At 52.4% G+C, this 13024-nt stretch overlaps 2 protein-coding genes across 2 annotated transcripts; one reads left to right on the top strand and one right to left on the bottom strand.

Moving 5' to 3' along the window:
- Positions 1–4583: 4583 nt before the first annotated feature.
- On the top strand, positions 4584–6719 carry QC762_606600 (uncharacterized protein; the record flags this gene model as incomplete). Its single annotated transcript, XM_062892347.1, has 2 exons — positions 4584–5790; positions 5896–6719. The coding sequence occupies 2 exons, from the start codon at positions 4584–4586 to the stop codon at positions 6717–6719; spliced, it is 2031 nt and encodes a 676-aa protein (XP_062740876.1).
- A 1038-nt stretch (positions 6720–7757) lies between these two features.
- Positions 7758–12862, bottom strand: QC762_606590 (uncharacterized protein). Its single transcript, XM_062892346.1, has 3 exons — positions 12164–12862; positions 8956–12107; positions 7758–8893 (listed from the first exon to the last, which is right to left on the bottom strand). The coding sequence occupies exons 1-3, from the start codon at positions 12456–12458 to the stop codon at positions 8093–8095; spliced, it is 4248 nt and encodes a 1415-aa protein (XP_062740875.1). The 5' UTR covers positions 12459–12862; the 3' UTR covers positions 7758–8092.
- Positions 12863–13024: the final 162 nt, after the last annotated feature.

The following is a 13024-nucleotide window of genomic DNA, read 5'->3' as shown; positions in this document are numbered from 1 at the left end:
GGGGGGAGTGCGAGGCCGGAGTTGGGGGTTAGTAATCGGTGGAAGGCGGTTGTTGAGGGGGTTGGTGGGAGGGGGGGTGAGCAGGAGGAGGGAGAGAGGGAGGTGTACCTTGGGGCTGGGCTGGCGGAGGGTACGGGGCAGGGGGCTGAGGCGATTTTTGAGGCGAAGAGTGTGGATGGGGAGAGGGTTGTTTTTGGGTGGGCTTGTGAGTCTGATGTGTCGTCGGATGAGGATGATAGTGATTCTTGAGTAGGGTCGTTGGGATGACGAGAGCGGGACTTGAGGGTATGTGGAGGAATAGCTCAGATATATAAGGTACCTATCTAGCGGTCTTGTCGGCAAGGACATGGTTGTGGGAACGCCAGATTGTAAGGCCTAGGCCCCGATATGAATGAATGGACACCAAGCCAACAAATGTCTCTCATCGCCCGTGGTGGCGCTGCGATACTCCAACATGCTCTGATGCAACGCCTGTGCCACACCAATATCACCCGCGGAGGTTAGTTTGGCATAAAATCTCTTTGCCACATCCCCAGCCGCCTTGTCATTAGCACCCCACATTGTCCCAATTACATGCTGAAAGCCCAAAGCTTGGAATGTGTTTCCGAGGTGGATCGCCTCATCGGCCAGCTTGCCTTCTGTTTGCTGCGCTGTCGAGCATGCAGACAGATAGGCTACCGCCGCCTGCTCTGTATCAACCTCTTCAAGTTGAGCCACGGTGAGCATCGCGGCCTTCCCGTCCTTGATCAGAAGAAGTCCGCTTCTCGACGGGTCGGAACTAAAGGAGGCCCCATGACAGGCAAAGTGGACAAAAGAGCAGGTGGGAATCTCCTTAAGGACGAGCTCGGGATCTGGATGCTCGAGATGTAGCATGTCCTGTCCAAAAACGCTTCGAATCACATTCTCTTCGTGCCTCGTATCCAGTTTGCAATGCGGCGGAGGGTTCTTTTGCATTGTCACCAGAAGCATGCTCCTCTTAGGCTGTGCGTTGACAGATGTGGCAGCCTGCCTCGCGTATCGGAGAGCTTTGAGTGATGAGATGTAGGATGAGATGACATGGCTAAGTGTGTTTTCAGTGGAGTTGAAGCCATGGCTTCCGGCTGCGTGGAGAGGTGCTCTCCCAGCCAGTCCGCTGGTAATCCACCAAACTCGCTTCGAATCGCCCAGATGAGCCCTCAGCTCATCCAGAATTGGACGTGCTGCGACATTCCAAAGCCAATACAGTGCTTCACTACCCTCGTCTCCTGGCTCATCTTCGCACTCATCTGCAACTACGACGTTGCGTCTTGATCCGTTTCCAAGCTTCTCAAAGACAACAACCTTCTTGTCCAGTTCTTCATATTTGAGATGTTTGAGTTGCACAGACTTGATCTCATCAGGAGTGATGATGATGGCGTCGCTTTCGTCGGTATGTGACATTGATAACCACAATGGGCCCCTCTTGAGCCAGCTCTTTGACCATCTCTTCAGATAGGGGCAACTGGAAGGTTTCAAACCCCTTCAACATTCGTATCTCTCCCTCCATTTGTGAAAGTTGTTGGAGCAGCTCTTCCTGCTGCGTTTCGACAGGTCGCGGTCTGGTCAATGCGCTGGGGGAAGGTCGACTAACTGCAGCCAGCCTCTTTCTCAGATTCTCGTAGCTATCAGCAAACCCCTTGTCTCTCTGCTGAAGCTGAATCATGTCTGTCTTGAGACTCATGGAGAGCCCAGAAATGATGCAACGGCCGGCCTCCAAAAACATCAAGGCGTCGAAGGGGCTTTTGTCGACTTCTAGGGTGACTGAGGCGGCCAATGTAGAGAGTCCGGATACTTGAGACAACGTAGCCCTGAAGTCTTCGGCAGAGAGAATTTGCGGGTGAAGGGTCGGCAAGAGGGAGATTCCGGTCTGCAAGAGCTGGTGTGCTTCGGTTACTTCACCCTTCTCCAGATGTAGTCGAGCCCCTTGAATTGTCGCAGGCAAACGCAACAGAAGTGGCGCCGAGGCTAGGTTGGCCACATAGCAAAAGTGCTTCCTTGCCTCCAGCACGAGCATTTCATCTTCTTCGGGTTGGTCGTCTCCATTCAAGAGCCATTTACTCAGAAGCATCTTGCCAACATTCATATAACGCTCGCCTCGGGCTGGGTCCAGTTCCGGTGTTGCTTCAGCGGCCTCTCGGCCGTATCTCAAGGCTTCGTCCAGCTTTTCCATTGCCTGCCGTTTATTCTTACAGCCTTTCAAGATCTGGTGTTGAGTTTCGAGGATGTGAGCCAAGTAGGTAAGAATTCGGTGACGTGCTGGATGCCCATCCGAGGTCAGTGTCAGGGCCTGTTGAAGAAGCCGAACACCTTCCTCGCCACACCGAAGATCTCCGGTTACACTCAATTTGAGGGCGAACCATGGTGCAATTAAAGTGAGCGTATGGGACTTTTCGTGTCTGAGAAGTGCATTGGAACTTGGGTCTATTGGCTGCAGAGTGCGGACGGCCTCTCGACCCAGCTGGATTGCCTCCTCTAAGGCTTGCAATGCTTCCCGAGATTTGGTTTCAATGTATCTTTGACATTTGGTTACCAGCATGTTGCCGAGAGCCGTCAGCTTCCCAGCCTTCTCCGCAACGTCCTTCGACGCTTCATATTTCACAGCCAACCGGGAGATCTGAAGAGCGTGCTCAAGTACACTGAACTGAAGGGTTTGTTGGAAGCGTTGGTGAAGAATCCCCGCACAATTTGTGTATTCCATGGTTGCAGCTTCAGGCGGAATGATGTCGATGGACCGATAACCAAGCTTCAGAGCTTCCTCCATGATGGCAGGCTCGTCAGAAACGAACATGCACTTGTGGAACAGAGCCACGCTGAATCTAGATAGGAACTGCGCGTGGTAGGTTGGACTGAGCTTGATTGCTGTAGAAGAATGTTTTCGAAAGAATTCCACGGCTTCGGAAACGTGCTCCTGTGTAGGGAGCATCACGACCCGATCCATCAGGTAAATGCTCAATTTTGCAACGGCTAGAGCACTCCACCGTGCAGTTCCGGCCTCCTCGAAGTTGAGTGCCACAATGCAGTTGTCTATGGCAGCTTTGATGCTGTCAAAACTTCCAGTTGCTTGAAAGTGAGTGTAGCGACTGTTGGCGACACTCTCATAGACCGCGCTCTTGTCAGAATTAGGGCCATTGGGCCCATCAAGTTGCAAATGGCAGAGAGCAGCGTCGCTTGTTTCGAGCGCTTTTTGGAGAGAAGCACTGTCCATAGTTTTGGCAAAGTGCAACTGCCATGTGAGACTCTCCTGGCTCAGGAGATAAGCCATGCTAGGAGAGTCATGTGGCTGTCTCGTAGAGAAGAGCTCTTGAAAACGTTCAAGAACATACTTTATGTCTTGCAGGGTCATGGAATTTGAGAGATTTTCCCAAAAAGCATCCATCTCCTCTAATGGTTGGTTGGTGGTCTTGGAGAAACAATGTGTGCCGATGCTCAGATCAAACTATCAAAGCTGGAGGCAGAAAGGCCGCTGCTGGGGTAAATTTCGTCTCGAGCTCAGACAGAAAGTTGCCAAAACTGGGACCGAAAACTCTGGAGGATGGGATGACAGACTCGCGTAACTCGGATCCAAAAAATGACTGTTCCGGGTCAGTCATGAAATTCTGCATGTTCGACCTTGCAGTTCAGCTTGGGCAGCCAGCATATGCTCAACTACCGCCTGATCTACTCGAATCTTATGCCAAGCTCAGTTTCTTGCCGTTTTACTCTTGGAATTATCAACAAAATTCCAATGTATGCTATCGGAAACTTTAGTAGATGTGTGGGTGTTCGCCCTGCTTTTCATCCTGGTCATGGGCACTCCATCTTTTCACTTTCGTGAGTCTGTGGCCGATAGTTATCAGATGTAACACTTTTCCATTGATCTCTGGCAGGTACTTTGCGACTTGGTTAGGCAGAAAGGAGACACCCACTAAACATTGACAGGCCGAATATCTAACGAGTCCTGACTCGCCAAGGCCATATGTCAATGTCTTGGCTGGTCTTTGCCACAACATCTCTTTTGACCAGTGCAAGGGCACAGTTCTGGCATATGTGTGGCCCTCGGTATTTATTTGGCGCAGTTCTATCGATTTTACCTTAGAGAGAGGATCTAGACTCTTCGGCCAAAAGAAATATCAGGTATGCATGCAGTTCATCAAATCATGAAGTTCTTCTACCCAGTGTCAGAGTTACATTGGAAGTTATATGTAGGGATATGTAAGGTGGCCGTCGTTCATCTAACGGTTGGATGTTTTCTTCTGCCGCCGATGCCGCGTGGAATATCAATGGCAAAATGATCACATTGGTATGTACCTTCTGTATTTCCCAAGTTAATTTGACACCAACAATTTGGTGACGTGTCTTGCACTGGTTACCTGACCCGCACATACTGTTCGAGGCTGGGAAAAGACATCCACTGTCTTGAGAATTTCTACCTCTCCGAACGCTTACTGACTTGGATATAAGCTCATGCTCCCTGTCACACAATCTGCCCGGTGATCAGTTTCATCAATACACTCGTTGACCTGCCGAGCCCAAAATTACCAACCTCACTCAAGACACAAGACCGGAAGCTTTCAGTCCCAGCAACAATGGCCGTCGCACCTGAGAAGATATTTGCCGTGTTGATTGGCATCAACAACTACCGCGGGCAGTACAACAATGTCAAAAATCTATACGGTTGTGTCAAGGATGTAGACATCATCGATACACTCCTCACAACCACCCTCCGCGTTCCAGCCGGCAATGTTCATACCCTCACGTCCCCTCATGGGTCGACATTGGAAACTTTGCCGACTAAAACCAATGTCCTTGCCCTGATTGAGGAGGTCGCCGGAAGAGCGGTTGCGAGCGGCCCTGGTGCCCTTTTCTTCCTGCACTACTCTGGCCACGGCAAGCGCACCAAAACAATCTACCATAAGCCAGAGAATGGTGGTTTGAAGTCTGCAGGTGCCTACGATGAGGGGTTGTGCACTCTGGGAGAGCCCCTGATGGATGTTGAGCTTTCCAATGTTTTGGATGGGCCGAATGAGCTGGGTCTCACGGTATTTGTGTCCCTCGACTGTTGTCATTCAGGAGGCGCCGATCGGGACAGCTTGCATTCAGGCTCTGGTGGTGGACATGATGCTTTGGATGGTCAGGATGCCGCCGGACTTGAGAGTGTTAGCATTCGGTGTCCTTTTCCCGATTCGGACTCAAATGATGAGATTGATTCTGGCACTGAAGTGGGCCGTGGTGATGGAGATGGCCGCAACGTGAAAGTGCAGGAGAGCTGGCTGTATCGCAACCGGAGGCACAATCTGCTCGCAGCCTGTCAGCCAAGTGAATTCGCATATGAAACTGGTGGAAGGGGGACAATGACATACCATCTCGACAAAACCGTGACGGCGCTGAAAGATTCCATCATCCCAATCACCTACGATATGCTCATCACTCACCTTGTATCCAAGTCCGGTATCCGCAACAACATTTTCCCTCAACAACCCATGCTTCTAGGAAACCGCAACCGTCTGGCTTTTGGCACAAATACCAAGTCGGCTCTTAGAGGCGTGATGCAGGGCAATGTCACAAAGACAGAGAAAGAAGTGGGATTCACTCTTGTCACCATCAGCAGGGGTGCTTCTCATGGGGTCGAGGTTGGGGACCGCTTCGCCCTCTACAGACCGGATCAGTTCACCTTCGGCTTACTCAATCCTGACGAGGAGCGGGCTGCCGAAGCTATCATTCTCGAGGTCACCAACATGACGGCTGCTGCGCGAGTTCCGACCACATCCAACCTTGCCAATATTCCCAAGGTTGGTTGGTTCGCCGTTTTGGTCCAACGCAACCATCGCCCCGTAATCTACGTTGACACAGTCAATCTTTCTAATCAAGCAGCCACTCGTCTCCAAAACTCCTGAAGAGAGCTGCCGGAAGACCTATTGCGGCCCACGGCTGACTTGAGACTACACTCTGATCCGGATATTGTCCCAGAAGTCACTTGTCCTGACACCTTTTACGTCAAGCCCTCTGAGGATGGGACAAGACTTGTGGTCCACAACAACAACACAGAGATAATGGAGAATGTCCCCAGCCTCGACCATAACGACGACAGCAACGCCAGAACACTCTCCCTCATCGTTCAACACCTCTCCCCTTACCAGCGTCTCACCAACCTCGCCGCCCGTGAAGATTCCACAAATCCGTGGAACCCCAGGTACGAATTCGAGATAAAACGGATCCATGATGTCAACAGGTCCAACAGCCCCACGCTTCCCGCCAAGGTGCAGTACGGGGTCGTCTTCAAAAACACCGAACCCCGCCCTATCCGGATACTAAACCAAGAAGAGGAAGCCCTCACCCAATTCATTACCATCTTCAACCTTGATCCAACCTACGGCATAACACAGATCTTCCCTGACGAAGGCGCCGACAGCTTCGAGGTCTACCCCAGAGAGGCCATCGACCCCAAGTTCAAGCTCAACATCACAGTCCCCCCACAGCTCCAAGCCGCCTCCCAACAACCAGGCTTCCAAATGCACGACAAGATTATAGTTCTCATCTCGAGCAAGGCGACAAACTTCCGGCATTACTCGCAGCCAGACCTTCACGCCTGGCTGCATCCGGAGGATGCCCGCGAGGACGTATTCTTCAAGAAGATCACCCCGAAAGGTCAGAGCAACATGCCTTCGCGGCAGGCGACGAGAGCAGAAGAAGAAAGAGGTACAGAACTTGCGATCTCTGGATGAGTTCAAGGTTGCGACTTGGGATATTATCACTACGCATGAGGACTTGTACCCTCAGGTCGAGACCAACACCGCCAACCACACCCAACATCAACCACCATCTCGTGTTTCCCCTGTCACCCAGCCGATGGTCGAGGCACATGCTTAAAAACCCTCCACCGACATGAATGACACAACAACCCAACCCACACTTTGTTCCCACCCGATGGCATTTCACACATTCTTTCATGTACCTCCTTTTTCAGAGCCTCAGCGACACGAATACCCTCATTCTCTATCTGCTTTCCTTCTTCCCTTTCAAAAAGAGATAGCACATCAAGTACAGATATATAGCATCGATTACATAGTCATTCCTGATCAGGTAGTGTGTAGAGAGAGAACCAATATGGAGCCACCTATTTATCTTACCAACCCCCCCTCCCCCCTGAATATAGGATTTAACTATATTATCAAGTATAAATATTAAGGGTTGAAAGGTATTTAATAGGCTCTGAAAATAGTTGAAAGATATTAAAAATAATAATTAGGAGGCCTTAAAAGACAGGTAAAAAGGCTTAAAAGATGGTTTAAGGGCTTTAAAATAGAGTTTGAAGGCTATGAAAAATATTTCAAGGGTCTTTGAAGATAAATTAAACGCTTATTATTTTTCTCTTAAGGCTTTGTACTATATTATAGCAAACGTAAGTAAATAGGTAGGGAGGGGGGCACTGATAAGATAAATAAGGGACTCCGTAAAGGTTCTCTCCTTCCTTTACACATGCCAACCACATTTTCTCCCCATTGTGACGGCTGTGGCGGCGTCACCATATATATACCACTGGAGCGAGCCAAGCCTGGAAGCTTGGCTCACTTGTAGCTTTTGATAGCAATCACAGTGGGTATGGTGCAGTGGTCCGGCCTGCCGTGACACCCATTCAAACATCAACCTCACACTCACTCAAATCATCACTATCACCCTCAAACACACACAAAATTGACACGTAACTGTCTATTTTCTTTTCTTCCACCCTTCTCCCTCCCCCTCCCCAATCCCATAAAACACCCCAAACTAGCTAGACAAAACCAGACATTGAAAAAGTCCAACAATCCCTACACCATAACTATGTACAACACATTACATCAAAAACCCTGCCTACACAAGCCCTGCTCCTAACAACAACAACCTCCCAAATTCCCTTCCCATCTCGACTTTTTTTCCCGCTCGCTTCCCCCTAAAATCAATCTATGTTTCAAACTCCCACATAAGTTTACCCAAGTCTCATCCTCGTTTTCTTCCTCCTCCCTTCCTCCTCGTGATACCCCCCACGGGGTTTACTTCGCCCCGGTAGTGACACCCCTTTCTTCTCCACAACAGCCTCGGCAGCAGCAGTCGACTCCTAAGCCAATCCGCCCCTAAAACCAAAACCTCCCATCACACTTCCCCCCATCCCCCCCTGCGCCGTCGCCGCTACAAGCCCATCGACCCTCCTCTTGACGGTAGCCAACTCCCCCCTCAACTGCGCAGCCTCGTCTCTCAACTTCTTATCCGCCTCCGTCCTCGCCCCCGCAGACTGAAACTGCCTGAGCAACGCATCCACCCGTCCCAACAACTCACTAACCCAAACCCCAACCCCACCAGCATCAGCCGAATTCCTCCCCCCCCTCATCTGAATCGAAGTCACCCAATCCTCCACAACAGCAACAACCCAGCCAGCCACATTCTTCCTCTTCCTCCCCACAAAAGGAACCTCCTGCGCATCCAGCACCCCCTCCAACACCTGCACAATAAGCGCATGCGGGACATGAAGCTGCTGAAACAGCGCCATCGGCCAGTTAGGGCTCTCCAAATCCTGGTTGTACTCAATCGCATAACCGCACACCATCGGGATGACCTTGTCGACGGGGAAGACGAGACTGTCCAGCGAGGCGCGGTGAGCAATAATCTGCACGTTCTGCGCTACACACTCCCACGGCCTCGGCGGCTCAGCCTCGGGGATCTGATCCCGCAGCTCGGCAGGTACCCCATTCCCGTCGCGCTTGTTCCACAGCTCCGTCTTGATCTCCGTCTCGTTGTGGACCTGGTGGATGAGGTTGCTCCACGTCTCCTCGATGACGCGGTGGTTTTGGAAGTCGGCAAGGTGGAAGATCAAGAGGCTGAGGTCGTAGTACCCGGCTTGGTCGATGTAGTCATTGTAGAGCTAGAAAACACAACGTTAGCAAAACAAGTCCTTGTTGGTAAACGAAAGGGACTCGAACGTACCTCGTTCACGCTGAGGATCGGCCCGTTCAAATGGTCATTGACCTCGGCCTTCCTGCTGTTGTCTATCCGGCCGTCTGCAAGCAATCTCTGCAGCAAATCATCCTGGATGTGCGCCATCTCGAGCATTTCAGACACCTCATGGTTCAACATTTGTTGCTGCTGACGGCTCACGCCAGCAGTGTTGACACTGGCATTCGCCTTGGCCAAACCAAGCAGCTTGATGCGGTGTTTGATGGGGATGGCCATGTCCGACTTGGCAATGTTGGCTTGGACTTGGGCCGCTTGGAAGAAGAAGTTGCGGTGAGTATACCACCGGCAGAGGAGGTCAGCGTGAGTGTAATTCTGCTCAGAGAGCTGCTGAAGGTAAGCCTCAACGTGTGGCGAGTCAATGGCAAGTAGCCTATCAATCCAGCCCTTGGAGATGTACCACTCGTACAGGTCAATGTGAAACACTTGATCATCCGAGTTGTTAACCACATCGTAGGCCTCTTTCCTCTTGGTGGCAGCGACCGTTTGGCGCCCATCAATCGTCTCAGGCTCCGTGGAGAGGTAACCCTCGAGCGCGTCAAGAACCTGCTGAATCAGGATGTAGCAGCTCTTCCTGGCATTGTACGCCCTCTCACGAACATCACTCGCCGGCCTGTTGTCCATCACCCATGTCAATGCAGTGTTGCCCCGGTCCTTTTCCTTGGCAACCACCAAGCACAGCTGAATAGCACCGGCGTAGTACTTGAGCTCGATGTACTGGTTAACAGCCCTCTCGAGGTTGTCGGCAGAAAGACTGCCAGCGACCTCCTGAAAGAGTCTCAAACTCTCGGCCAGCAGCAGACGAGCGGCGCTGGCATTAGCAACCTGGTCACTCGCGCGCTGCAACTGCTCTTGGGCCTTGAAGATGACCACATCGTCAGGAGAGCAGAAGCTCCCGCAACGTCTCCTTAGGCCATCAGCGACCGTATCCACATTGGCGCCATTAGCGATATTGCGGTTGACGATTGCTTTGACCAACACCTTTGCGAGGTCTTTTCCGGCCTTCTGGGAGAACAGGTGCTCATAGGTAAGCTGAGAGAGCCTTTGTTGGTCGGCAGGTTCGAGCCGACCATAGATATCCGCAACTCTCTCGCTAAAAAGCATAGTGACGAAGGAAATGCCCTCCGTCACACTCTTCATGAGCTGACGCATGCCGTGGAAAGCCTGGTGTTCCTTTTGCGCAGCAATCTCGTCATTTCTGTTTGTCAGAGTACCGGGAGGGCCAGAGAGGCCTTGGATCGTGCCCTTGTTGGTCTCCAAGAAATTCTCCAGACGGTCGACCTGTTCCTGAACCTGCACCAATTTCTTGACGTCTACGGTCGAGGTCACCTCCTTGCCGTCCTTCGCAATCGTGACGACCTTGGTTTTCCAGAGTGTCCTGACAAGGCGGGTAAAGTACAGCACCAACGCATCGTGACGGGACGATAACCTAACAGAATCCTGAGGGGCCATGCGCCCGTCTGACTCCGCCACTCTGGCTTGGCCACCGTATTCCACAAATACCAAGCGGGCAAGGTTCGCAAGGCCGGTGTCCGAGGATCGCCCAATACCCGTCCGCGAGTCGTTGCCCTGACCACACGCTACTGCCAGCGCCGCCGAGCAGGTTTCCACTCTCCCGTACTGAGCAAGAAAGTGGCGAACCTCCAGCTCTAGCACGTCGTCGCCCTGACCTTGGACAGATCTGAGGGCAGTCGCAAGCATATCCACCACCCTTCTCCGGCGAATGATGTGTACGCCAGTGTTTGTGAGAATCGCAAACTCCCCGGGAGCCTGGTCGAACTGAACAGCGAGCTCATTGCCGAAGCCTAGAGGCTGACTGTTTGCCGAGAAAGGCTTGGTCGTCAAACCGATCTCAATGGTTCGGTTGCCGGCGCCGAGGTCAATCCACGTGCCCTGCTCAAAGTATTTCAGCGCCGAGGTAGGCTGTGTCAACTTGATCCGGCCCGTATCGGGAGCCGAGATAAAAAGCCTGTCCGAAGCAGCGGTCCTGTCACGGACGACGTCAAAGAAGTAACCTGGAGGGAAGCGCACACCCATTGCGCTAATTTCAAGAAGCTGCGATGTCTTGTCTAGTACCGTCTCGATAGGTTGGAGTCTGTGATCCCTAGTCCGTTGGTACTCCTCCCTGGGAGGGAACTTGATAAACTGCAGCTGCATACTTTGAGGAGGAAGGGTGGATGACCCACCGCCGATGGTGTATGAAGCAGCGCTCGTGGCGCTGAGAAGAAGGCGACAGCCAGTATCGGTGAGAGCCATGAGATGGAGTTTCGACGTCTCGGTGGCGGTGATGGGACTGAGTGACACAATGGTAGTCCTGTCGGTGAAGAGAGGTGATGGGGCAGCCAGGTGGGCAAAGTCGCGGAGGATGCTGGTCTTGTCCTTCTCAATCACCTTGGTGAGCTTTTCGGGGCCCTCCATGTGATAGGTTCGGATGGTCGACCGGTCAGATAGCGAGTACACAAGGTTTCGAGTATCGTCAACATAGAGACCCACGAGGTGTTCGTGTGGCCGGGGGCCAAATGGCAAGTTGGTCAGTGGTACAACAGAGGACCAGCCGGGATGGGTATGGTTGACTTTGCTGCATCTGCTAGAGAACCATCTCTCTTCTTGCTGGTAAACAATTTCGTGGATGTCGGTGTCCGTTTCGCCACCGACAAAGATGCGCCCATTGGCGGTTCCGACGATGTAACTGACATCACTGCCACCACGGTGCACAGCCATCTTGGTCTGGTAGAGCGTGACCTTCTTGGCTCCCGACGCATTGGTCTCGGCCGCCACGCCAACAAGAACAACATCGGTTGTTGTGGAGATGACAAGAATATGTGTAATGGTCTTGACGAATACGCCTGGCTTTGGCGCAACGAGGGTAACGGCGGTGATGGTGGTGGTCAATTCCTCGTACCCGATGAGTTCTGGCGTGGGATGCGTGTAGTCCCAGAGGAAGAGCGAACTATCGATGGAGGCCCAGGCATATCCGAGCTCTGGGAAGAGGCCTAGTTTCGTGAAGACCTCTCCCCCATTAAGGAAGTCGAAGATCTGGTCAGGAATTTGGTACATATGGGTCTTTTGAAAAGGCGCCCATGGCCTGTCCGGCGGATGGATGTCATACTCGGAGGAAGCGCCGGCTATTTCAAGGTCTGTCAGTGTCTGATAATCGGAAGCTCGTAGAGATGATACACACGTCGGCAGTATGAGTCCAGGTCAGGATAGCTCTCATCGTTGAGGAGATTTGAGTTGACAACATGGCCAGCCGTTTCGATCAGAGGGACGTCTGCGCGGGCAACAGGCGGTGCCGGAAGCTGGCCTGTCACGAGAGCCTGAGTGCCGGGGCCAACTGGGTTCGCGGGTGGGAGTGCCATAGGTGGTGGCACACCATTCCCAGGGTTGTTGGTAAAGAGTTGTCGTCGCGTGGTGTTTGGCGCAGGAGTGTTAATGTAAGCGCCGGGGATGGGGCGCATGGGCGTTGAGGGCTCCATTGTCGGGGTATCGAGCAAATATAATAGCAGACAATCTCATCCCAGGTCGCGGGGGTCCTTTGAGCTGTTCGTGGAAGGCAATTGAAGGTCGAGAGATGAAAGGTCTCTCTCGGTTCTCCTGCGGCTCCTGTCCTCTGCTTGGCCCTGCGACAGCCAGTCGAACGAACACCAACACCAAACCAAGCTCTTTCTATCCCCGGCTGATGCAATCAACAGCTGTTCCGTAGAGATGCCGTGTTTCGTATCGCGATTATAGCTCAAATAGATGCTTCCAGGGCTGTCGGGAAGCTCGCCGTAGTATCGTTCGGTTGCAAGGGACGGTGGTCACGATGAATGGGCGCCTTCGCAGTCAGTGGCAGGAAACAAGAAAGAGGCTGGCCGTAAACAATTTTTGGAGAGCAAGGATCATTGGCAGCGACCTGAATGGCACGGACACGCGAACGCGCTGCATGGGACGGTAGAAGGCGCTAAGCCTTATTGGGAGCAGCCCTCTCTGTCACCGCCTTCAAAGTTCAAGCTCTCAACCGGCACGCACAGACCACATCCACCACGTCACTGTCACCTCT

Source organism: Podospora pseudocomata, chromosome 6 (genome assembly GCF_035222375.1).
Source record: "Podospora pseudocomata strain CBS 415.72m chromosome 6, whole genome shotgun sequence".
Classification (NCBI taxonomy): domain Eukaryota; kingdom Fungi; phylum Ascomycota; class Sordariomycetes; order Sordariales; family Podosporaceae; genus Podospora; species Podospora pseudocomata.
Note: the sequence above shows the minus strand (reverse complement) of the source record. Positions and strands in the feature narration are given on the sequence as shown.

Coding starts and splice junctions, on each gene's coding strand:
- QC762_606590 (XM_062892346.1), bottom strand. CDS start 12,458: ATGGAGCCCTCAACGCCCATGCGCCCCATCCCCGGCGCTTACATTAAC. Junction 12,108..12,163: donor CCTGGACTCATACTGCCGAC/GTGTGTATCATC, acceptor ACCTTGAAATAG/CCGGCGCTTCCTCCGAGTAT. Junction 8,894..8,955: donor CGATCCTCAGCGTGAACGAG/GTACGTTCGAGT, acceptor TGTGTTTTCTAG/CTCTACAATGACTACATCGA.